This window comes from Porites lutea, chromosome 12 (genome assembly GCF_958299795.1).
Source record: "Porites lutea chromosome 12, jaPorLute2.1, whole genome shotgun sequence".
Taxonomy (NCBI): domain Eukaryota; kingdom Metazoa; phylum Cnidaria; class Anthozoa; order Scleractinia; family Poritidae; genus Porites; species Porites lutea.
In genome coordinates, this window is record NC_133212.1 from 4,709,391 (window position 1) to 4,732,774 (window position 23,384).

The 23,384-nt window shown below is 39.5% G+C and overlaps 1 protein-coding gene across 2 annotated transcripts; it reads left to right on the top strand.

Annotated features, from left to right (window-relative positions):
- Positions 1–106: 106 nt before the first annotated feature.
- LOC140922125 (uncharacterized) lies at positions 107–22,155 on the top strand. Of its 2 annotated transcripts, XM_073372143.1 has the most exons (19): positions 107–235; positions 365–474; positions 568–631; positions 2,280–2,512; positions 2,933–2,996; positions 3,878–3,963; positions 4,287–4,339; positions 4,702–4,736; positions 5,938–5,983; positions 8,282–8,407; positions 10,106–10,295; positions 13,253–13,587; positions 14,761–15,143; positions 15,967–18,196; positions 18,954–19,060; positions 19,361–19,394; positions 20,148–20,255; positions 20,375–20,425; positions 20,946–22,155. In XM_073372143.1, exons 2-19 carry the CDS (start codon positions 384–386, stop codon positions 21,009–21,011), a joined length of 4,302 nt encoding a protein of 1,433 aa, XP_073228244.1. In that variant the 5' UTR covers positions 107–235; positions 365–383; the 3' UTR covers positions 21,012–22,155. The 2 variants fall into 2 exon arrangements, with proteins under 2 accessions (XP_073228244.1, XP_073228246.1); XM_073372145.1 differs by lacking the exon at positions 107–235 and having other exon boundaries at positions 431–474; positions 568–621.
- The last annotated feature ends 1,229 nt before the right edge of the window (positions 22,156–23,384 follow it).

Here is a 23,384-nt window from a genome sequence, read left to right on the forward strand (position 1 = left end):
GCGCACCGAACAGACCATTGACCCGGCCCTCCCCTCACACTCTCTTCCTACTCCACCCCTCCCCCCACATCTCTTATGGCACTCATGGAAACTGGACCAGCGTCAAAAAACCGTGACAAAATGTAAAATTTGAGTTCAGTGGGATATTGATGCAGATATTCAGGCGATGTTTCGCCGACAAAAACAAACTGAATCTACATGATGGACAATTTAAACAATGATGGTTTTTCCTAAGGTGAATCGCACGTTGGCGTATCACGTTTTTATCGCCGTGGAAAGGAAATCTCAGAGGCATTGGAAATTGACGTCTTCGTTTCATGAATGAAATTGGTAAAAATAACTTACTATTTTGCATTTATTTCAGGTCTCTTCTTCAACCTGAAATGGATTTGAAGTGGGTTATTTCTGAAGAGGAAAGAACTCGTCACGATGCCTTATTTTACAGTCAAAAACCTACGGATCAATATTTATCTGGTGAGAAAATGTGTGATGTGTGAAAGCGATGGCGGCTTCGATCGCGCCTCATCTGTGCAAATATTTCTTCACATTTTTTGTTATATTTTTCAGGTGAACAGGCTCGTTCTTTGTTCATACGATCCAAACTACCTTTACCGGAGCTCAGTAAGATCTGGTTGGTTTAAAAAAATAATTTCGAAATGTATATGATAAATTTTTCAGTTAGCGCGGTACTTAACTGAATAGTAAGCTTATAGACAGTACATGTATATTCAACAAGCTAAATCGAGTGTGTGAGATTAAGTTTTAGTTATGTTCGCAGGGGTGAGCCTTTAGGAAATGCAGTTTTTCTAAATTAGGCCCATCAGCGTTATAAATTTTGTAAAATTTGGATCGCAATCCTTCGCAGTTGCAATCGTCAGATTCCAAAGCTCGTCTTTTTCTAGAAACAACGGGTTCCTCGCTTTGTTTTCAAAACAGAATTATCTCGGCTATAGATTTCTTTATTATCCATGTGGCTACATACGCATTGTGTTTCACGTATTTTATTTTTAAACCACAGTAATTAAATTGGATTGGTAAATGTCTTGGTGAACCATGTGATACTTTAATAAGGCGAGGTGTCATTTGATTGGGAAAACCATAGGTATTAAAATTGACTGTGTTCTATATCTTCAAGGCAAATACACCCCATTACACAAGTTTTTATTATGCAAAGTATATATAATTTCCAATAGCCCAGGGGTAAGAAATAATTATATTAATCTCTACTCTAGAGTGCCTCCTTACATTATTATGTTTTTGTTCGTGGGAAAAAATATGGGCAATGATTTTCACTGCTGATTAGCCATTGTGAATCGAAGGCTGTAAGAGAAGAAACTGAACATCGCCTACATAGCTGGATATTTTGCTGTAGCTTAATTTTTTTGTACATACTTTTCATACCTTTCATTGTGGTTTTTATAAAGATGTCACAAAGAAACCCGTAAATATTAAAAACTCTCTCTTAAGGGCAAATAAACAAGCAGTAAACAAACAGACTCAAACTCTGTTTGCTCAATATTAACAACAGTGGGCCATATTCAATATATTAAAATTCTATGACTCCGAAGCTTTCTGGTCATTTTCTGTATTTTGTTTTGTTTTCTTTGTGCTCAAGTCTCTGGGAATTGCAAAACAGTGGAGTGGTGAAAATTTTGCAATTTTGACCATAAAGCCTCAGAGTCATGTCAGAATTTTAATACATCAAACATAGGCTATTGAGAATACCATGGACACTAGTTTATAATAAATCCTTTTTATAAGTCAAAATAACACTCAACGGCAGACCATGCAACATTGTAGACCCTCTAGTGTTTGAGGGGTCCCCTTATTCAGATGCTGATAGAAGAAGAGAGTGGGCAAACCCCAAAATGTTTGGTCTATAAATTAATTAGGGGCCTGGGCCAATGACATCTGCTGTGAATTTGTGTACAGTAATTTCCCTTAAGGTAGAGGGGGTGGCTATAAATAATAATATTGTTGGCCACAGGTGGGGTGTGTTGCCAGGACCTTGTTAGACCTTGCCATTTGGCATATACTTATTAGCCAGGATAAAAAAGTGCTCCCCCTCCCCTCCCTGGAGTAAATATTATTGTCCTTTGGACCATTCAGTCGGGATTATATGAGGAATGCCTTCTTAGAAATTACAAAAAAATGCTCTGTTGATTACTTTTATCATTAAGTAGCAATGTTGACGTCATAATAATAGCATTGTTACAAAAAGTTACTTTTAAATTGTTAAGAACTGCTTGTGGGTTGAATTTTTTTGTTTATTCTTAAAGGAAACTCGCTGATGTGACACGAAACAACATGTTGGACACCGCAGAATTTGCAATAGCAATGCATCTCATTCAAAGTCGTTTAAAGGGCACAGACATTCCTGAAAAATTGCCTGAGACCCTAAATCCAGTTTATTTAACTACTGTCGATATTCCAGCTATGTCACCGGAGGAGAAAGAAGTCTATGAAAAAGCTTTCATGTGGAATGTTAATTCAAAAACTGGATTTATTAATGGTAAGCATCGAAAAGACACTTTGCTGGATCAGCATCTCTGTCATGATGTTGGAAGTAAGGGTGAAAGTTTTTGAGGTTTAGAGCAGTACTGGAATAAACTGCATTGTATATCGGTAGAGGTACTCAATCAAGGGAAGTTTTATGCTAGGTTCTCCAGAACGTTTAAGCAGCAAAACCTGGTAATTGCCAGCTAGCTTTGAAAAAAGTATTTAAGCCCGCAGGACTTGAAATGACAGCCAGTCAACGGACAATGTTATAATTCTAGTCAAAAGTAGCTGGCTTTGTCCAAGTGAAAATAGGTTTGACTAGGTTTGACTAGACAACTTGACAGGTCCCAGGTAAAAAATTATTTCAAGCTCTGGCCTTGTCATTTATATGAGTCTGTCTGTGGGTTAATATTTATTGTATTTTCTCTTTAAGCTGAAGCTGCTTGTGCCATCCTTACTGGGTCTGGTCTGCCTGATCATGTCCTTGCTCAAATTTGGTGAGTTAAAATGACAAGATATTTATCAGTTGGTTTTTACTGTCCCCTTGAAAGTAGTTTAGTTTAGTAAAGTAACACTTTATTTCAATAGGGTGGCCCATTCAGTTCGGGGGCAGGGGCCTGTTTCTCGAAAGTCCCGATAATTAACGGGCCCAGTAAGCTGACTTCATTTACATTAAGGATTGAGGTTTCAATAGTTTTGCATCTAACATGATAAAACTATCAGTTAATGAAACAAACTGGAGTAGTTTGCTAGCTAAGACTGGTGCTCTTGTTCTTTATATTTTGATTTGAATATTTTATTTCGGACCCGAAAAGTTACCGGGACTTTCGAGAAACGGGCCCCTGGTCTCCAAAGAGGCCCTGATGCTTAGAGCAGAAAACTTCACATTTGCCCTCTGTAAGAACATCCCTTTTTTGGCGGAGATAGGGGGGAGGGGTGGAGTGTAGAGTTGGGGACTGGCATTGTGGGTATCTGACTCATTTATCTATACTGTGTGATAACAATATTATTATTTCTTTAATGTCTCATGCTTTTACAGGAACTTTATTTTATTAAACCTAACTTTCTGGCTTTTCTTTGCCCCATAGCACATCCCTTTGTGAAGGAACTGGGATAATAAGTGACGTACTAATTTATGGATAGAGCATTTTCACATGACGTAACTTCCGCCATATAGCTGTCCCAAAACAATGAAAAGGTGGCCATATTGGTGTCCCAAACCAATCCTGCGAGAGTCTAACCTTCTTTTATTGTTTAAACTTTCTTTTCTTTCAATATATTTGCACAGCTTCTGGCCACAAGGTTAAAACGGCTCAACTTTATCGTGTACATTCAGTAATGTCATTTTTAAAACATAATTTTCTTGTTTTTTTTACAGGAACTTATCTGATATTGACAGAGATGGTAAACTATCACTGGAAGAATTCTTTGTAGCTCTTCATTTAACTAGATTCTGCAAGCAAGGTAACTGCTATTAAGATGGAGTAACATGCAAAGCAAAGAATATTGCCTGTTCAGGCATACCCAGAATTATTTGCCTGGCTTTTATTAAAATATCAATTATCCCCTTACATACTCAGTTTTACATTGTGGAGATGTTAAGTTTGGTGCAAATTTAGCATAAGATGAGAGTTTCCATCACAATATGAGCTATCTGCAAAGTGTTTCGCATTTGGCTCCTGTTTCATTGCCAGTCTTCATTCTATATGCTTTATTTACATGCAAAAAGACAAAAAAAAAAACATTTTGTACAAGTGCAAATTGAAAGCAGTTCTTTTTTTCACTAGGTAACTCAATTGAGGGGCTGTCAATTAATGTGAGATCAATTCTTCCACCACAGGTAATTTGTCTATCCTGTTTCTTTTTTCTTTTATCATTTTTTATTCTCATGCTTTAATGAGGGAATAGTTTAACATGACTTAAAATAAAATATGTAGAATAAACCCTATTTTGTTTTTGCTGATGACCACATACTCAAAACTTCAGAAGGGCGGACTTGTGTAGTTTACCACCCTTTTAATAGAGAAACACCTTGCCCTTTGGTAAAGTTAATTTTCTTATCTTGCTTGGCCTTACAATATAACTGCCCATTTTTACATGTATGTTGATTGTTAACATTTTTGTCTAGTGTGTAAATTGTGTATCCCGAAGACCTGAATAAATGCAAATCAGTATAACAGAATATTATTTTTCTATTTGTAGCTGACAGATGAGTGCTATCAGAGCAAAAGACTGAGGTTTGTAATGATAAAGAAATTCCATTTAAATAAATATTGTTTATGATACCGTATTTATTCGAATAAGCGCCCAACCTCGAATTAGCGCTCACCTCGAATAAGCGCCCATCCTAAAGGCAGAAAAAGTTAATAAGCGCCCAGCCTCGAATAAGCGCCCACCCCCATCTCCTCCCAATCAAACTCAAATAAGCGCTCACCCCCACCCCACCCACTTGAGTGAATAAATTCTAATAACAGACTTCCCCGGGAAGGAGTTTTCTTCAGAGTGTTTTTCAGAAACCTTGCTTTGTTACTTCTTCGCGTTTTGTTGTTAGCGTTTATTGTTTTGTTGCAAAATAAACATACTTCAGTTGCTGAAAATGGTGAAAATTTAATAAGCGCCCAGCCTCGAATAAGCGCCCACCTAGAATAAGCGCCCACTCTCAAGGTCCAAAAATTTAATAAGCGCCCAGGGCGGTTAATCGAATAAATACGGCACCTATTCAGCTGCATTCTTGTTATTTTACTATTAGTTTAAGAATTTTGCTTGATACCCCACAACTTTGTCCTTGAGCGGATAATTCTTTATAAAAAATGAGACAGTTAACTCCTTGAAACTAAGATTATTACCGTAAATCCTCTATTAAGCCCCCCCTCTCAAATAAGGCCCCCTCCCCCCTCCCCTCCATCCTTATTCTTCACAAACAATTAACATGTGCTGATCAGTTATGGTTTATTCAGGCTGGAAATTCATATTGTTTTTTGGTCTTCAGCTGCATGACCTCCAACTTCATGTGCTTAACTTTTCAACTTTACACTCTAGTTCTCTGTGAAGTATTGTTACCATTTCCTTATTGTTAGAAATAGCAGTATAACACCCGGTAACCACAAGTCTGTCCTCGAGAAACCTTGCTCCTGTTGATACGTTTTGCTAAATTAAATACCCCCCCCCCCCTCAAAAGTGCTTGAAAAAAATAAGCTCCCCAGGGGGCTTAATAGGGGATTTACAGTAAATAAATGTTGATTGTGGAGGGAACAAAAAATACAATTTAATCTTTATGCAAGTGGTGGTCATATTTAATAAGTATCATCGATGTTGCAAAGAAAATGGTACAGTATATGTAAAAACACACACCTGAATTCCTGGAAGAACCTCCCCTGGAAAGTTCGATAATTTCTTGTCTCTTTATATGCTAACTTTTGTGTGCTGATGATTTTACAGGCTTGCTGAGGTCCAAATGGAGAAGAGAAAATTACTTTCATTGAAGGTAAGACTTACCCCTGTTACCAGGGGCCAAAAGCTATTTTTAATTCTGCTGTTAAGTACCAAGGGTGACCAACATCAATTTTCTCTTAACAATATCGATACATAATAAAATAATTTTTATGAGAATAAAGAAAATGATCACCTAAGGAAAAATGCTTTGATCAATCTTTTATCAAATTCTCTCAACTTATTCTTTAAGGCAATGAGTGAGGATAAGTGTGGAGAATTTGTGTGTGAATATCCGGGCTTAATTAGGGTTAATCTGATGTGCACGTAGTATGTCTTTATTTCATTACTGCCTTAGTTGAACAAAAGTAAAAGAGCAGAAGAATAAAGCATATAAGCGCCAAAGGTAAAAGGTCTGGATTTGTGGGTAAAATCTCATTATTGCACCACAGGAATGTACTATGTGGAATGGTTTGGAGAAAATGTATGTTGATCTTTACTGGGTCCTTCATGACAGCATTAAGTGACCTCTATTACTTGTATACTCTTGTTTTATTCTATGCTGTAAATAACCGAGTTTCACTTATAATGCGAAGAACGCGCAAATCTGTATTTTGGCAGAGTACTTTTCACCATTTTTACAAGTCATAAACGTGGTAGAATGTTGAGGAACTAAGTTTTACGACGGCGACGGCAACGAGAACGATTAAAAAGTAATTGGTTTAGATTAGAAAAACAACAACTCTGCACGTGCGTCATGCTTTTTTGCACATTTCTTTGCCTTCGTTGCACGACTACGACGTGGAACTTCCTAGTTTGACGTTTTATGAAGGACGTGGAGAGAAAACAACGACTTTCTTTTTTTCTTTTTCTGAATTTAGATACAGTCCTTTAGAATCAACTCCAGAAGAATTCCCCAGCATTAAGCAAATTGTATGAAACAGGGCAAGAGTAATACATTTTAAAACAGCGCGAACTTGCCTTCCAAGTGGCGTTTTCGTTGCTGTTGCCGTTGCTGTCGTGTTTGCTTGATAACAATCACGAACTTGGACTTTTTAAGTACTTTCCACTATCCGCCATTTTGTGACGAACACAGTTACCTGCAAAAATGCTGATTAGATCATTCTCTCTTTAAGACTCGAAGAAGAAAGTCGTTTATTTGCGAACCTTTCGTAGTGTGAAAAATAGTGCAATAAAATAATTTAATTACTTAATAGATTATTTTGCAATATTTTGTTGAAACGTTTCAGACGAAATTTTCAGATCTTATCGTTCACGTGACCGTTAAGCTTGGGTTCAGAGGACGTGTAATTTCTTGTTGTACAGTTTTATTACCAGCGAAAACGTGTTTTTCAAACTTACCAGTGTCTCATTATACTCCAAATGCTTAACATGAGAGCGAAATCTTTTCAAGCAGCATTCTCCGGTGCGTAGGTGTTGGTCGCCTTCTAAATATCCTTGGTGTGGGAGACTTTTCATGCGCGGTTTCCTGTTTCGGTCAAGTCTTAAGCTACGGTGAAACGGGCAACAAGAACCCGCAACTTGTTTTGGAACAGCTGCGAAATGAGTTGAAAACGTGTTGCGCGTTTTACCACCCAATTTCAAACCGGACTGGAAATAAATCAGGTTGTTGTAAGTTACGTGAATACTGACTTCTGATTGGATTAAATTACGCGGGAGTCACGCCATACAAGGGAATTAAATCACTTGCCGAAAAAAAGTTTGCCTTGGGCCGCAAAAAGGAGGCAACATGTACAGAATTTGTTGCAAAAAAAGAACTGCTTTCTACTTTCTGCAATAACTTTTCGTAACCAGTAACAACTTAGTTGCTCTAAGACAGGTTTGATTTGTGGGTGGTAAAACGCGCAACATCACTTTTCAACTCGTTTTGCCTGAGAAATGTTACAAAACAAGTGCACGTTTTTTGTCCTTTAGGTAGATTGCGAGCAGTCACTCGTTTTCTTCATAAAACAGTGACCTGTAATCGTGACCTTTGGAATGTGACCTGTAAAGGAAACCTTTCCGTTTTCTTTAGATTTAGCGAGGGGAGTGCACTCGCGCGAGAGCGTGCCTCTCCCATCTCGCGCCCTCAGTCACGCGCGTTTTGCTCGACGGACTACGAAAAAAGAGAGACTACTCGTAGTCTATCCTTTAGGACGAAGACACGTATCTGACATATAACATATAACATCATTTGATACCACACACTTGGTGGCGGGAACCAACGTGTAATATCATCTCCCATCAAGAGTGAAAATGTCGGGATATCGATATCCCGTGAGATCCCTTCGGGATTGCCGGGATGCCACTCTTATCCCGCCTTACTTTTTAGCACTTTTTTGTGGTATTTCAGGAGAAACTATGCCTGGAAATAGCTGGAGGCTTCGAAGTATCCATGGCGCAGAAAGTCCAAGAAGAGTTGGAGCAAGTTGAGAGACAAGTGTTCGTCTTTGAAAAAGAGGAAACTGAACTCAGACTTGTAAGAAGTATTTTTGTGGCTTTTGCTCAATTAGCTCGCCCTTTAGTATAACTCATGCTAGGTTTACAATAAAGGAGATTCAAGAATGGGGAAAGTTTGGTGCCGGATTCGTTTTGCCGTTCGCACGCAGATTCGTGAGTCCGAAAGAAAAACGTCCCAACTTGATCTCGCGGGTCCGGGATTCTGAATCCTGACTGAATGTATACAGAAAAAACCCGCAACTAAGAACCTGCTTTTTCCCAAGTTAGCCTAAATAGGTTCTTACGTAAATGGTAAATATAGGGACAAATTTATGCTGTTTAGGTTCTCAAATAGATTCTTATTTTCTGAAGGAAAAATAAATTGTAGCTAAGAGTATTTAGTGGTGTTCAGCTTATTCTGTGCAGAAAATCTGCATGCCAATACATCCCAGTAGGGGTGATAAGGCACTTATGTCTCCAAAGAGGATCCTGAATGTTGACTTATCCAATTTGTCCAAGTATACAAAAATTTTTTAAAAAAAATTTTGAAAATAAGAACCTGTTTTAAATTTTAGGTTGAACAGGTTCTTGTATAGAGGGGGCCTAAGTGGCAAATTTTAGCCTAACAGGTTCTTAAAAACCTCGTCCTTAGTCGCGGGTTTTTACTGTAGTGAATACCCTTGAAGTAACTGAAATCCGGAGACATTTTTGAATGCGGAATAATCTTCTTTAGTGTAAACTTAAGCCGGAAGTAGATAATAGACATTTATCCTTGAATTCAATTTTAATTGACAGTAATTGAAGAAAACGATCAAAGCGTTTTGAACAATCCATGTCTAACCCCACAATGGTTAAGCTCAGTACTTGCAGACCAAAAACTATATCCTTTTGGCTTTGAAGCCATTATGATACCAAAATGGTGGACGGTTTCGTTATTTTATTTTTTTATAATCAATTTTTTTTGCGCCTCGAAAAAAATGCTTTTAGAGGGGGATGTTTTAGTTATCTTGGAACGAAAAAGAAAAGCCCCTGAACGTGATCCTCTGCAAGTTTAGAAAGAGGGAGCGGGGTTTGGGTGGGGAGGGTGGAGGTGCAATTAGCCCCCTCCCCCGAAAAAAAAAAACAGCAACAACAACAAAAGCAACAACACAGGACAACATCATCATCAACAACATCAACAACAAAAACAATAAAGATCAAAAAAACTATCAAAACTCTCCTCTGCAGCTCAGAAGAAAAATTTGTTTACGAAGTCCTGCTAGTAGCTGTCCTAAGAGGAAAGAACTTGAAAGACGAAGGACAAAATCCTACTGACATGAATATACAAAATGAGCACTGACAATTTTTAGCCCTCCTACCGTATAATGGTCCATTATTTTTCTCCATATCGATTATCTTCCTGTCATCGTGGTCATCATTTATGTCCACGAAAATATCCCTTACGAGTGTTCACGTGAGACCAGAAGCCACAGACTCACGAGTTTCTGAATTTAAAAGCAGACTCGTGCAGACTTGCCAAAAATACAGTTCAAAACGTTCATGTACTTTGTTCGTGCAAATAATAGACTCCTTTGTGCTGTTTTTTCTCGTATTTTCCACCGCCTAGGCACGCGGTATGCCTCCATCTTTGACCGGTTGTGATGCTAAGTAATATTTACAGCAACGCATGGGCAGCTAAGCGTTCTTAACAACATGCAATATTAGCCTGCTGATATTTCCTGATATTTACATTTCGCAGACACTCCAGCAGTTAAAGGACAAGACCAAAAGGGAAAGTTTCAAGCCGTTCGATCGAAGTTTTCTCTTGAAACGTCAGCCCACGGGCGAAGATATATTTCTAGGAGCGAACAAGAAATATTGGTCGCCGCTCTCTGATAGAAAGGACGTGGAAGTCTTGAAATTGTGGAGCGAAGACGGCGACTTGAGCGGTAATTATGATTTGTGATTGTTATTTGCAAATATTTTGCGTGACTTTAACGCGGTGTTGGTTATAATCCTGGCTTTCGCTGACGATTTTATTTCGCAGCTTTGGTTTGGGCCGATTATTGAACCTTTCGCGGTTGGATTGCTCGATCGCAAAATTTGCAAACACAATAAATGAAAAGAAAACATTGACAACCATTTTTAACACTGCCCAAGAACCTTCATCTCGCCAATTAGCGGCGCGACTTTGTATGAGTTTTGTTTTATTATTTTTTCATCAGCATTTTACTCCGTTGCTGGATCAGATCGAGGAATGGCCTTGTATCAGAATGGCCTATAAATTGAAGAAGAGATTTGTGTTTCTCAAACGCTCATCGTTGCAGAAAATCGTTCAATGTTTGTTTTATTTAATGCGAATAATTATCATACTTCGATCAACCATAGTGATGACATTATCGATTTGTTTGTTGGTTCGAAACTTTTTCTTTTATCAACGAATTTTACCGTGTGTAACAGCTGCCTTAAAAATATTTAAGTCAAATGAAGTATGCATACAATGAAGTATGCTAAATTCAAATTTCTTTAGTTTGTGTTGTAATTCATCTAGTGAACTTAGTTTCTAAAATGTTAAAGCTGTAACCGTGATCTTTCTTTAAGTCCATTCGATGAATTAATAAAGTTCGTTTCCAGTGACTGCTAGGGACTGAAAAGGTTCAGCAAGCTTTGTACTACGGGGCGTGCTGATCTTAACGATCGAATGGAGTAGTCAAATGGAAATCGGCCGTAGTTTTCAGTTTAAAAGTTTGTTTAATTTCAGTACTTTTTGAAAATCTTCAATTTCGTCACATGTAGTGTATATTCTTTGTGGCATTTTTTTCGTCCCTGGTCGGTTTTGTTTCGTTCAAACCTGAAATAATGGAGACAGACAGTTGGCCGTTCAGGGTTTATTGATAAATGAGAACGAGTCGACTCGCATAGGAAGAGAACAAGGAAGTTTTACATAAGAAACAGGGTTAACACGAGATCTCGGAAACCGAGCCATGTCTGATGACCTGCCTATCATGAAAATGCCCTGAGGGCCAGTTTTATTATCGATTATTAAAACAAAGTTTAGTCTGTCGGCGTTTAACATTGAAACGCAATCTAAGCCCTTGTCAAAGCAAATTGACCAACCTCGATATTTAAACCCATTGTCCATTGTTAGCTTTTACAGGAAGGCCGAGTATATAGCAGACAAGACAAACAATTCTCTGCAGTTTTAAAATAACCCATTTAAAAACAGAGATATCCCGGCACAGTGATTAACTTAGTCGCTGTCTAAGTAAGAGTTCGTCTTGCAGGCTCTTATTTAAGGGAGCGAGATTTATTCATTGTTGCAGTCGCTTCAAGCCAGAGACTGGATTATGGCCAGCAGCTACTTGATCGATACAAAATTGTTTCACAGTGCAAATACAATTAGCAGATAAAAATTCCATTCAGCTTTTAATGCCCTGGAAACTGATTTAACTCACAGACCAAACTTTCTATCGGTATACCAGCGTAATATACTTAAGCGGCATTCTGGGAGAACTCGTGAAAAGCTTTTCAGTAGCGATTTAAAAACTTTTCAACTAAAATGACTTCAAGTGAAGTTCTTTCCGGAATGTAAACAACAGCTCGCTCTACCGCGACCGGAAAGCGCATATCACAGAAAATTTACATTATATTTGTTTAACCTCATACCAGTCTCTCATTGTCTAAATGAGATGACTAATAAATAACTTGGAAAATCTAGAGGCATTCGTCAGCACAAGGAGCGTTTTAATTATTTAGTAAATTGCACATGCTGATGTGTAAACTTATATCTTTCAGTAACTTTTAAAATGTTCCTGTCTTCATGTTCTTTTTATTTTCCCAAACCTCTGAACGATACTAAAATGTTTGATTTTGATAGTTTGGTCAAGTTTTAGTTCTTGTATCCACTTGCATATGGAATACCGTAAAAAATGAATAGCTGTAATTCTCACCACAAAAGTTTTAAAAGGGTTAATGAAGTCTCGTTGATTTTTTTAACGCTTTTGGGCTCAGAGCTTCGAAGAACTGAGTTCCAGGAATTGCTTGAAATATTCTGAGAAACGTGTCGCTTCAATTCACGGGAATTTTTTACCTTTACTTGCATTAATTCATACTCTTCGCTTCCAAATACGAAACAGGATATCTCCCGAGGCTGGTGTCTTTTCAGTTTCGTCTGAAACATAACCGAACGACACGTTTATTTGACAAGTACTTTCAACTTTTTGGGGTCCTGAAGAATTCAAGTTTCTCAATTTAATTTTCCTTTTTATGTTAGCTAAGTATTGCAACATACATCGTTAAGTATTTTTCAAGCGATTTTTCAAAGAAGTACATCTTACTCGGTCGAGAAATCCAATACCGGTGTTACTATTTTTATAAAGATCAATGAGTAGTACTTTTCAGTGCTGCTGTTAATCATGACTAGCGTACGAAACTGGGTCTAACTTTTTAGTCCGTGGATACAATGCCAGAGTGAACATTTAAGTGAAAGGTACTGAGCGGTACTTTTCTGTTGTACTGTATATTATATTATGATGTACTGGGGGATTCGAAGTTTTGAGTCTGTGGATAAAATCTTAAAGTGTGACCATTCAAAATTGTCAAATAAAAGCTATTGAGCAGTATTGTTCTTTGAAACTGTTTATTATGCTGTACTAGAAGGTTCCAACTTTTGAGTCTGTCGACGAAATCGCATGGTGTAATCATTTAGATATTGTTAAGTGGGCAGTACTTACCGCTGCTGCTTATTATTATACTGTGCAAAGTGGATCTAACTTTTGATTAAATCCTGGGGAAAATGAATGTTAAAGAGTTGAAAAGTATGATAGTTTTAACTCCTAGTTTGTTACGCTTTTGTTCGTTTAAGGGATGAATGACTAATGTTGCGTTACATGTGTTGTGTAAACAGATTTTGGAACTTCTATATGCGAAGAACCACCATCGGCGCCAGTTATCTATCAGAATATCACACAAGACCAGTTTGGTCGAACAGTCATCGAGTTAACACATTCACAGGAGTCTTCAAGCGTTGCTCCGCCGTCGCCACTGTCTCATCCAGCGAATGATGGGAACAACAACAGCCTAGAAGCGTATAAATCCCAGTTTGTGCACTCTAAAATTGACAACGACGAAAACTTTTATAAAAAGCAAACGGAAGATACGGTGTTAATTAAAAAGGAATTGGTAGTCGAAGAAAGCGGCGGTAAAGAATTGAACAAGAAACACTTGAAACACGCTGACAAGGTGAGTTTACAGTATAATGTAGGAAAGCAAAACTGCGAAAGATTTTGTTCCCAGCAGCTTATGAAAATTATGTAAACTAACTCGTTTGAATGTCAACATCGTATTTTTTAACTCACTTGTCACTTTTCGGCTTGTAATCTGTCATGAACGGGTTTTCTGTAATGGACAATGCCGATCTTGTTTAAATCCATCGTATGCGCTATTTAAGTACGCCTGAGTTCTTAATGATTTTACGGTTGTCGCTGCAAAGTCGTTTCGCTACAAACTCCACTGTGTAAACTGTGTAAATTGTTTTTCTCTCCGAAAAGTGTTTGTTTTCATCAAAGAGCGATCTAGTGCGACAGATAATTAGTTTTAGGTTCGTCAGTGAATTTTTCATTAGAAAACTCACTATTACTTTCCGAAACGACTAAAATGAAAGCATGTTTTAGTCTTTATGCGAAAGAACACCGACAATACAATACTGAAACATTGTAGTTTACACTTTTACATGGTTTTTTACACAATGCTATCATGTGCGTGTGTAAGATCTGATATATCAGAGTTTGTCGTTTCGTTGTCCGTATTAAAGATCAGCAAAAATAGAAAAGTATCTGTGTTCGTTTTACACAAGGCGGCTGTGACTCTGTGAACCCTCTTAATGAATATCTATTTTGTCGTGTGGGTCTGTATTTGCGTAAGTAATTGCCAAAGTGAATGGTTCTAGTCTTACTCAACATCGCCGTCACCTGTAATATTGCCGTGAACCACTGAAGAGTTTCACCCACAAATAGCTAAGGGCTCTTGTCTCGTCATTTGCTCTATCGCCGCAAAGTGAATCTTAATCCACCACGGCCCTCGACCAACGAACATGTTTTTTGGGCGCGAAGACAAGAATCCGGATATTCTTGAAACCGCATACACATGTATCTTTTTACAGGAATCGAATTGTCCGCACGAAACCACTGAATTGGCCTTGAAAACTCAGTGAAAGTCCAAATCACGCGTTTGCCGTAAAAGCTGAACTGCTTTTAGTTAAATCTTGCTTTCTGCAAAGCATGCAGGCGATTTTTGTTACGATTTAATACCATTTACCTGCATGATTATGAGAGCAGTTTAAAAGAAATACATTGCATTTTCCTCGTGGGGAACAACGTTTAGTTTTTAAAAGAGTTTTTTTTTTCTGTTTAATAGGACATTAATTCATCAGTGAATGGCTCTAGTCCATCTCAGCCTGCTACTAACGGAAACTTTCACCCAGAAACCGAAAACCATATCAAGCCTCCGCCCAAACGAAGCTTTGGTGACAAGAAAACAATGTACGAAAACAGAACGGATGATGAAAAATCTGGGTCGCTTCAACTGGAACCGAAAGTAGACCCTTATAGTGAACCTCCCGCGACCACCGAAAAGGACAAACTCCTGCTTAGTTCTATGAACGGTTCTTGCGGTGCCTTGGACGAGGCGGTACAGATGTCCACGGCACCCACTGTCCAGTCTTCTGCGGCTTCAAGTAAAATGGACGGCTTATTGTTGAACTTGGAAGAAGACGGTGCATCGTTTGGAAACCACACAAGGTACAGTTACGGCCATCTTTTTAAACTGTCGGTTGTCATTATTGGTTATCATCATCATCATCATCATCATCATTGTCTTTGTTTAGCTCTTCTCTTTAAGCGTGTGTGATGCTGTGGTAATTCTTAACTATAACTCTTCGAATGAAAGCTACTGAGCAGTACTGTTTGTCGTATTCCTGTGGTATTACTTTTGTGTTTGTTGATGAAATCCTAGACTGTGGCCATTCGAATGAAAGCTACTGAGCAGCACTTTCCTCTGATACTCTTTACTACGCTATATGAGGTCTTACCTTTTTACTGCGCTTTTCACAAACATGCGAACTCTAAAGTTCAAAAGCCGCCTTCAAAATTGCGTTTTTCGCTGCCGTCAATCATAATTACGATCACAAGCAACGAACCTTGAAACACAGAAACACAAAACGGATCGAAATCCACCAATCACAAATCACAAACCTTGACCTTTTGAACCCGTTAAAGTAAAGTTTTGTTTCCTAAGAGGTCCGTTAAGATGATTGACGGCAGCGAAAACGCACGCAATCGTCAGTTGGCTTTTGAACTTCAGAATTCGCATGTTTGTGAAAAGCGCGGTAATAAGGTTGTCCATTTATTCCCAAAGGAAATAATCAAATAACAATCAAATTAGAACTACCGAGCAGCTTTCTCAAGTAGTGCTGTTTACTTTCCTGTTAAATGTAGTCCTAACTGTAGAGTCTGTGAGTGAAATCATAGTTTGACCGCTCAAATAGAACCTACTGTGTAGTACTTTTACATGAGACGGATTTTTTATCGTCTGTTTTTTGATTCTTTTGTTTTTACCTAGCAGATCCACTTCTGATGCTCAGTCGCCGCGCTTACCGAGTGGTTTGTCACAGGAAGAGCTGATTCCCTTCTTGATGGAAGAGAAGAAAAGAAAGGAGGAAGAAAGGGCAAAGCAGCGGGAAATAGATGAGGAAATGCTGAAGAAAGCACGCCAAGAAGTTTATAAACAGGAGGAAGAAAGCAGGAAAGCTGCAGAGCAAAGAAAAAACACGTTTCAAGAGGAAAGAAAGAGGCTGGAGCAACAAATGTCGCTCGCTCAGGAAGGACAGGGACAAAAGAAGGCTCCACTCTCCAGATCGGAGGCAGGAAGGATTATTGAAGACGAGTTAGAACAACAAAGAATGCGAGAGGAATTAACTCGTATTGAGATAGAGAAAATTAAAGAAAAAGAAAGATTGGAGATTGAGAAACAGAAACTAATACACGCGAAAAAGGAAGAGCATCCCTCGGCTTTTCAAACAAAAGGCCAAATCCAAACAGCGGTCTTTGATGAGAAATTAGACGCACCGGACGGGGGTAATTTTCAAGGCGTTCGGTTTTCTTCAAAGAGAGGAAGCGTAATTGATCTGAGCGAAGAAGGAGGTGTTAGTGGTCCAATAAAAGGGGCGATAGAGAATAGGCCCCTTCAGGAACCTGTTTTCGCGCCACGTCCTGCCCCTCCCCAATCACAGCCCCAGGTACAATACCAACCGCAACATCAGCCCGTTATCCGTAGATCAAAGGATGGAGCAAAACCAGCTACAGGAGGAAAACCTGAATACCGGAAGAGTATCGTGGAGCTGGAAATAGAAAGACAGAAGGAAAGAGAAAAGGAGGCGAGGAGAGAGGCTGAAATCGCAAGACGGGTTCAGTCTGCATACCAAGGCAGGGATAAAGGGCCTGAAAACAAGAGCGAGGAGATAAAATCGAAAGAACAGCATTCAAGACAAGTAGCTGAGTCAAATGCTGTTGCTGCGAAAGTCCCCAGCGTGAAGAAGCAGACTAAAAAGTTTGAAAAGAAAAGTGAGGCTTTTAAAGCAACCGGTCAAGGGCCCAAAAATCCTGTCTCAGGTGGATTAACTGGTAAAACCCCAGGATTTCAGACCCGTAATGGAGAAGAAACTGTCGTTCAGCAAGCAAAGTCAACAGTTGTCGCGTCTTCACCTGTTGACGAGATCGATGCGTTTCGCCAGCCAGTGGCAAACGGTTCGGGGCCAGAGGTAAACGGTTTGGAAACGGAAGAGGAGAGAAAAAGAAGAGAGGAGAAGGAACTTTTTAGGCTGGAGCAAGAGGAAGAGAAAAGACGCAGGGAAGCGCAAAGGCAAGATCTTGAAAGAATCAGGAAAGAAGTAGATCTTAAAGAAGCTGAAGAGATGCTCCGCGTTAAGCTTGCGAAAGAAGAAGAAAAGAAGAAGCAGAGGGAAACCGAACGCAAACTCGCTGAGGAACGTCAAAAAGACCACGCGGAAACGCTAAAGAGGTATGAGAATGATGCGACGTCAAGGAAAACGGCCTTCGCAGCGCACAAGTTGATTCTTGAACAGCGTGTTTTGAAAGCGCTGGAAGAGAGTAAACAAGAAAGTACTGTTCCAAAGCGGCGCGCGTCCAGCTTTGATCGCCCGTCTGAAGCGTTTGAGCAAGGCGGCTCTCTCGGTTCGGAAAGAGATGAATTTAGCAGTGGAGGAGTAACGCTTAGAAAAGCTAATTTTGAGAAAAATGGAGTGAGAAAAGACTCTAAGGAGGAATTGCGAAAGAAGCGGTACTCTCTTAATCTTCACCACACTCGACGTGGGATAAACTCTTTGGAGGATACATCGTTGGGAAAAGACCGCGTAACTATGGAGGCCGCTGATGACGTCATTGTAGGAAGACTTAAGTCTCAAGCAGATGTGAATACAGGTGGAGAACAAGCTAGTGAAGGCAAGCTAAGCAAAGCTAAAAGTGTAGGTGATTTGTCGTTTAAAAAAGGCGCAAAAAATGATGAAACTCGTTCTTATCCAGTGTTAAGGAGAGTTTCTTTCACCCCAGACCAGACCGATTCCGTGGACGGCGTACCGTCGTTCTCCGACTCTAGAATACAGAAAGAGCTTGAGGAACAGCGTTTGCGGGAAGAGATCGTAAAGCAAGAAGTCTTGGAGAGAGAAAAGCGTCATCGACTAGAAGAAGAGAAAAAGAAAACCGTTGAGGTGTCTGCGGGCAAGAAGGAGATGAGCTTAAATGACATCAAGAGAAATCCTCTTCCTAACAAAATTCAGGTAGTTATATAATAATTATGCGTTATTGACCAAGTCTGAGGTCAACAAGATGGCTGAATATCCATCGTGTCGGTCAGTAAAAACGTAAAAAAGAACGAGGCCAACATTTAGCCACCTTGACCGAAAGAGCTTGGTCATTAAAGGATTTACTATATGAACAAAAAGAGAACTTTTTCTTGCGGGACCAACGCATAAGAAACCCGGGAGTGTAGGACGGGCTCATCTTGCCCACTCGGGTGGCCAATCAAAACGCACCATTCGCTTCATGCTGCCCGCTCGCGAATTCAGCTATATAATAAATATGCGGTATTGTCCAAGCCTAAGGTCAAGATGGCCGAATATTTGCCAAGTTCTAGTTTTTGCTTTATAATGGACCTCGATTTCGTTTCGGTCAATAAAAACGCAAGGTCTCTAAGGTTACTCGAAGTAAACATGAATGTAGAAAATCCTCCTTCCTGTTTTCACCAAGTAATAAGTGGCAGTCTACTGATTATCTACCCTTTCATATCGTTTGACCCACCTCAGTTTACTTTTGCAATTCTAATTATCTCACGAAGTTATTCAAAAATGGTGAAATTACCAGCTATGAACTGAATCACTGCTTGTACAAATCTCAGATTGAACTTAACGTTTAATGCAAGGTTTTCTCTTGAAAGCGTGTGGCATTTTTTTCGATTTTGTAGTTTCTATTCCAGGCTTCAATGTTCTCTTAATTTGGTCAGTTGTGACTTTTATTGGGTAAATTTGCCTCCAACAGGTCAAAAAGCCCCAATCCTCGTCATCAAACCGAGACTCGCTGACCCATTCGATGGCAGCCCATTGGGAGACAGTGTTACAGTCAGTACCAGACGGAAAGGAGGCAAAGTAAGCCAGCTGCTTAGTCTCCAAATTACATTATTTGCTTTAATTTTGCCAACTGATTTACTCAATTGATTGGGTACTAGACTGTAAAGCACAGGCCTGGGTTCGATTCCCGACCGGATCATTTAATAACTTATGTGCTCTGGTGTATTTCTCTTCATGATTTGTTTTTATTTGCCTCAAGTTTGGCTTCTTTGGGAGATTTTTGTTTTCTTATGAATTAGCGCCGCAGCCTTCTTTCCTGCACGCACTGGGTAGATGTTTCCCTGACACCTTTTTTGTCTTCTCATTGATGTGTTTTAGGGGCAACGTGAATAAAAGAAAGAGTGTGATCGAGGTAAGGTGTTTGTAGTTCTACTCCATAAGAATATATTAATGTCATGTAAACGTGAACAAAGGGGTCGTTTTCGAGGGAAAACATGTGACTGATGCAAAGGACGCGAAAAGATGCAGTAAATCCTGAGCGCGGGAAAACATACCATCGTACCAAGCGTTGTAAAACATTCAACGTGTGCGAATGGCGGGAAACTTGCAATTGGTGACAAAGGCGGGAAAAACATGCGTTAGGTACCAAACGTAAGAACACGTGCAACTTGTCCAACTCGGTAGCCTCCGTGGAAGGAAGTATTGTTTTTTTTGGCAAAGCACAGGAAGTCATGTAACCCGTCTTACTCAGGAAAACCTAGTATGAAGCGGGAGATATGAAACCAGACTCGATTGAAGAAAAACCTGTAACTGATGACAGTAGGGAATTCATCTGCCGAGAGAACTCTTTGAATGTTAACCAGAGAAGATATACTAGGACCACTTATATGAAGAAAAATACGACGCATCTTACATAAGATGCAAACTTTACCGTACAGACGGCACATTTCGTTTGAAATAAGACGCGTCTTACTTCAGACGAAATGTGCCGGTTATACGGTACAGTTTGCGTCGTATTTAGGGCGCGTCTTGTTTTTCCTCGTATAAACGCCCTTACTTACTATCTCATATTCTCGTGCTTGTTTCCCTCAACTCAGTTTGTTGTTTTTATGCCGTATATTTCGCTTGGAAACTAATTTTCCTTGTTTTACCATATCTTTGGCAGCTGGAAAAAGAGGAAGAGAGACGAAGGGAAGATGAACTTCAGAAGGAAAGAGAAAGAGTTTTGTTAGAAAGACAACAGAAAGAGGAAGAGAATCAGTTTATGAAACAGGTACGTGGAAAGTGAATGTTTCGTTGTTGTTGCTGTTGTTTTTTTTTTATCTGCTGTGGTTGCAATCAGTTTAATTTGTGGCGTGTGGTTAACGTTTTTCGTTACCCTTTTGCTTTCAGAAGAAGAATGAACAAGAAATGGAAAGGAAGAGGAAAGAAAAAGAAGAGAAGGTTAGTTTCGGTGAAACGTTTAAACCTCATCCTCCAGTTTTGGACAAAGACAGACTGGTGAACAAGTTGCGATTGGATTATTTTCACATACGAAATCGAAAATTAAAACCCTATTTCAAGCCTCTATAATCGATATATACGATAGAAGTTCAAAACCGTTCACTTTAAATTGCAAGCAGACGCTTTAAGATACCAAAAGCGTTCTTGCTTGCCCTATAATAGTTTCTTTCCGTGAACTAGAGCAACAAGCTCATTTCCTCCTCAGGTTGTTGCGAGGGTAAACCAAGTTGTTGTCAGTGTATAGGTCCTAGTTGCTCAAGGCGTGGAACGTTCTCCACCGAGTAATATTATTTGCTATCCAGTGGATTAGTATTGCGGAAATCAATTGCGTTATCCAGCAAGCAAGCATAGACAAGGATGCCGCTTTTAAAAGCAAGTTAAAATGATTAAGGTGACTAATATGCCAAAATCCATGTAACATTAAGTCGGTAAAGTTATTTCTCTGTTTATTCTGTTTCAGGAAAAGCGGCAACAGCGAACTACAGCCATGAAATCCTTATTTGAAAGCAAAGGAGCCAAAAATTGAAAAACAGAGTTTTATAGTATAAATAGAGACTAATTTGAAGTTTTTTCTAGACTTTTTGTTAAGAAAGTAGGGAACTTAAGATGGAGACGTTTTCGGGGCGACGGCGACCGGACTGGCAGAGAAAGCCTGGAGCTACGGTAGCCGTCGCTTCCCGTCAAAAATAGAACATTAAGATCGCAGTGAACTCAGAAGGACGGCGCCTTTAATTAGAAGAATACCGAAGAGGAAAATATGGCTTCACATAAAGAATTAAGAGAAAAAAAAATTGCTATGCAGATAACATGTATCGGATGAAGAGTTTCTCGTTTTGTGGGAAAATTATGAGTCCAAAAATCCCGATTTTCCTCGAGACAGTTACGATCCGTTCACGCTAAAAAACATGCGGGATGCAGCTGAGTTCAAGGCAGAATTTCGTGTTGAAAAAAAAATGATCTCCACAGGCTTGCCGAAGCCTTACAAATTACAGGAACATTAAAATACTACCAAGGAACCGTATTCTTAGTTTGGTATTGAAATAATTCCCGGGAAATACTTGCATGCAACAACAACAACAACGGCAACAACTTTATTTCAGTATTCCCACGCCGAGTTAGTACATGGTATTACCTACTATTCTACATAATTTTCAATGCGTTTCATTTATACAATATTCTAACGAAAAGAGCGAACTAAAAACACGCAATTGAAATATCGGAGTTCATATTTTTTGTCTGGATACTTTTATTTGGCTCGTAGGAAAATTTTGTCCATGTCAAGCTCAGTTACGGTTGGCTGTTTGCCAAGTTGGCTCTTGACCCTCTGACATGAAAACATAGAAACATTCAAAGATGTAAGTTTAGATAACAGAGCTTGGAAATCGAGCTTGAAATGTGCCTCAAAGAAAACAAGGACAATTTAAGAACGATAATCTGCAAAATGTTGGTTGCTAAACGCAACAAACCTGATTGAAATGAAAGTTAAATACTCACGTTTTCGCCACAACGGCAAACACACCAGTTTCACGTCGCCGACGGGACCACGACGGCAAGGTGGTGAGCAGGAGCATGCGCAATATCCAACAAATGATGATGTCACGTCCGGTTGAAGTTGCCGTCGCCCCGAAAACGTCTCTATCTTAAGTTCCCTAGTATAAAACAGTCGCACTGCATTTAGTAAATCCAAAACCGTTTCTTATGATAGACATTTTTTGGAACAAACCTGTATTGAGCAGATATACCGGATACTAGAAGCGCTTGCCACCAAGCCAAAAATCGCGAAAAAATTGGATGGAAGGTTAATGCTTAGGTCGTTTTCTCGTAAATTCCAACCGAAAACTGATTTAGGACTACGTTTTAAGGTAGTCCAATCTTTCCGGTCGGTATGGACTAAACAAATTGTCGCTTACCATTTATCCTTCTCTGCGTTCAAATCTTGCGCTTTTTATTTTCGCGCCTTTTTTTTATCAGATTCAAACGGTAAATTTCTCCCGTGCGCTAAAAAAGGTGGCTTACATGCCACGGTCAGGTGGTAAGTACCCTAGGGAGCGCACTGCTCAATACTGGCTTCTGTCTGTGTTCCTGTAAGGGGACTTACGTACTACAAGCAAGAGCCCCCGAGTCACAACCCCTGAGTAGTGTCTGTGTTACGCTTTTTCCACCTTAAACAAGTAACTGAGTTAGGGGTGTTAAACATGAAAAGGTGTTTGGCTTATTTTCAGTCCTTCATAGAGAGATGGCTACCTCACAGTAGAAGCATTTTAAGAGGTGTTCATGTTCGAAAGGTGACGACTAGCTGGGTCCAGTTTTAACATGATTTCACTACGTCTTAGTGGTGTTAATAGGCTGATTTAGCAACAGGACGGGGATGTCAGTTGAGACGGGAAAGCGCGCGGAAAGGACTAAACACGACTTCCGGTGCTCAATTTATCGCTCTGCCATTGGTCAAGCCAGTTGTTTGATTTGCTCGCGCCGTCGTCACCGACGTTCCCGTTCTGTTGCTAAATAAGCCTAATAGGAAGTTTATGCAACGGCGACGGCGACGGCAACAAGAACAGCAAAAAAGCAATAGGTTTAAGGTGCTGTTACACGAGACGATTCGCAACGACGATTTTTAGCGCAACACAGCGTTGCAACATTGTTGCGACATTGTTTTGAATAGGTACAACATCGTTCCAACATAACAAGGCTGTGTTAAGCTAAAAATCGTCGTTGCGAATCGTCTCGCGTAACATCACCTTTAGACTAGTAAAACAACAAATTTGCACGTGCATCACGCTTTTTTGTACATTTTTCTGTCGTCGTTGCATGAAACTGCCTAATTTCACGTTTTGTCGAGGACGGGAGCAAAAGACAACAACTTTCTTTGTTCAGTCCTTTAGAATTCAACTTCAAGAAA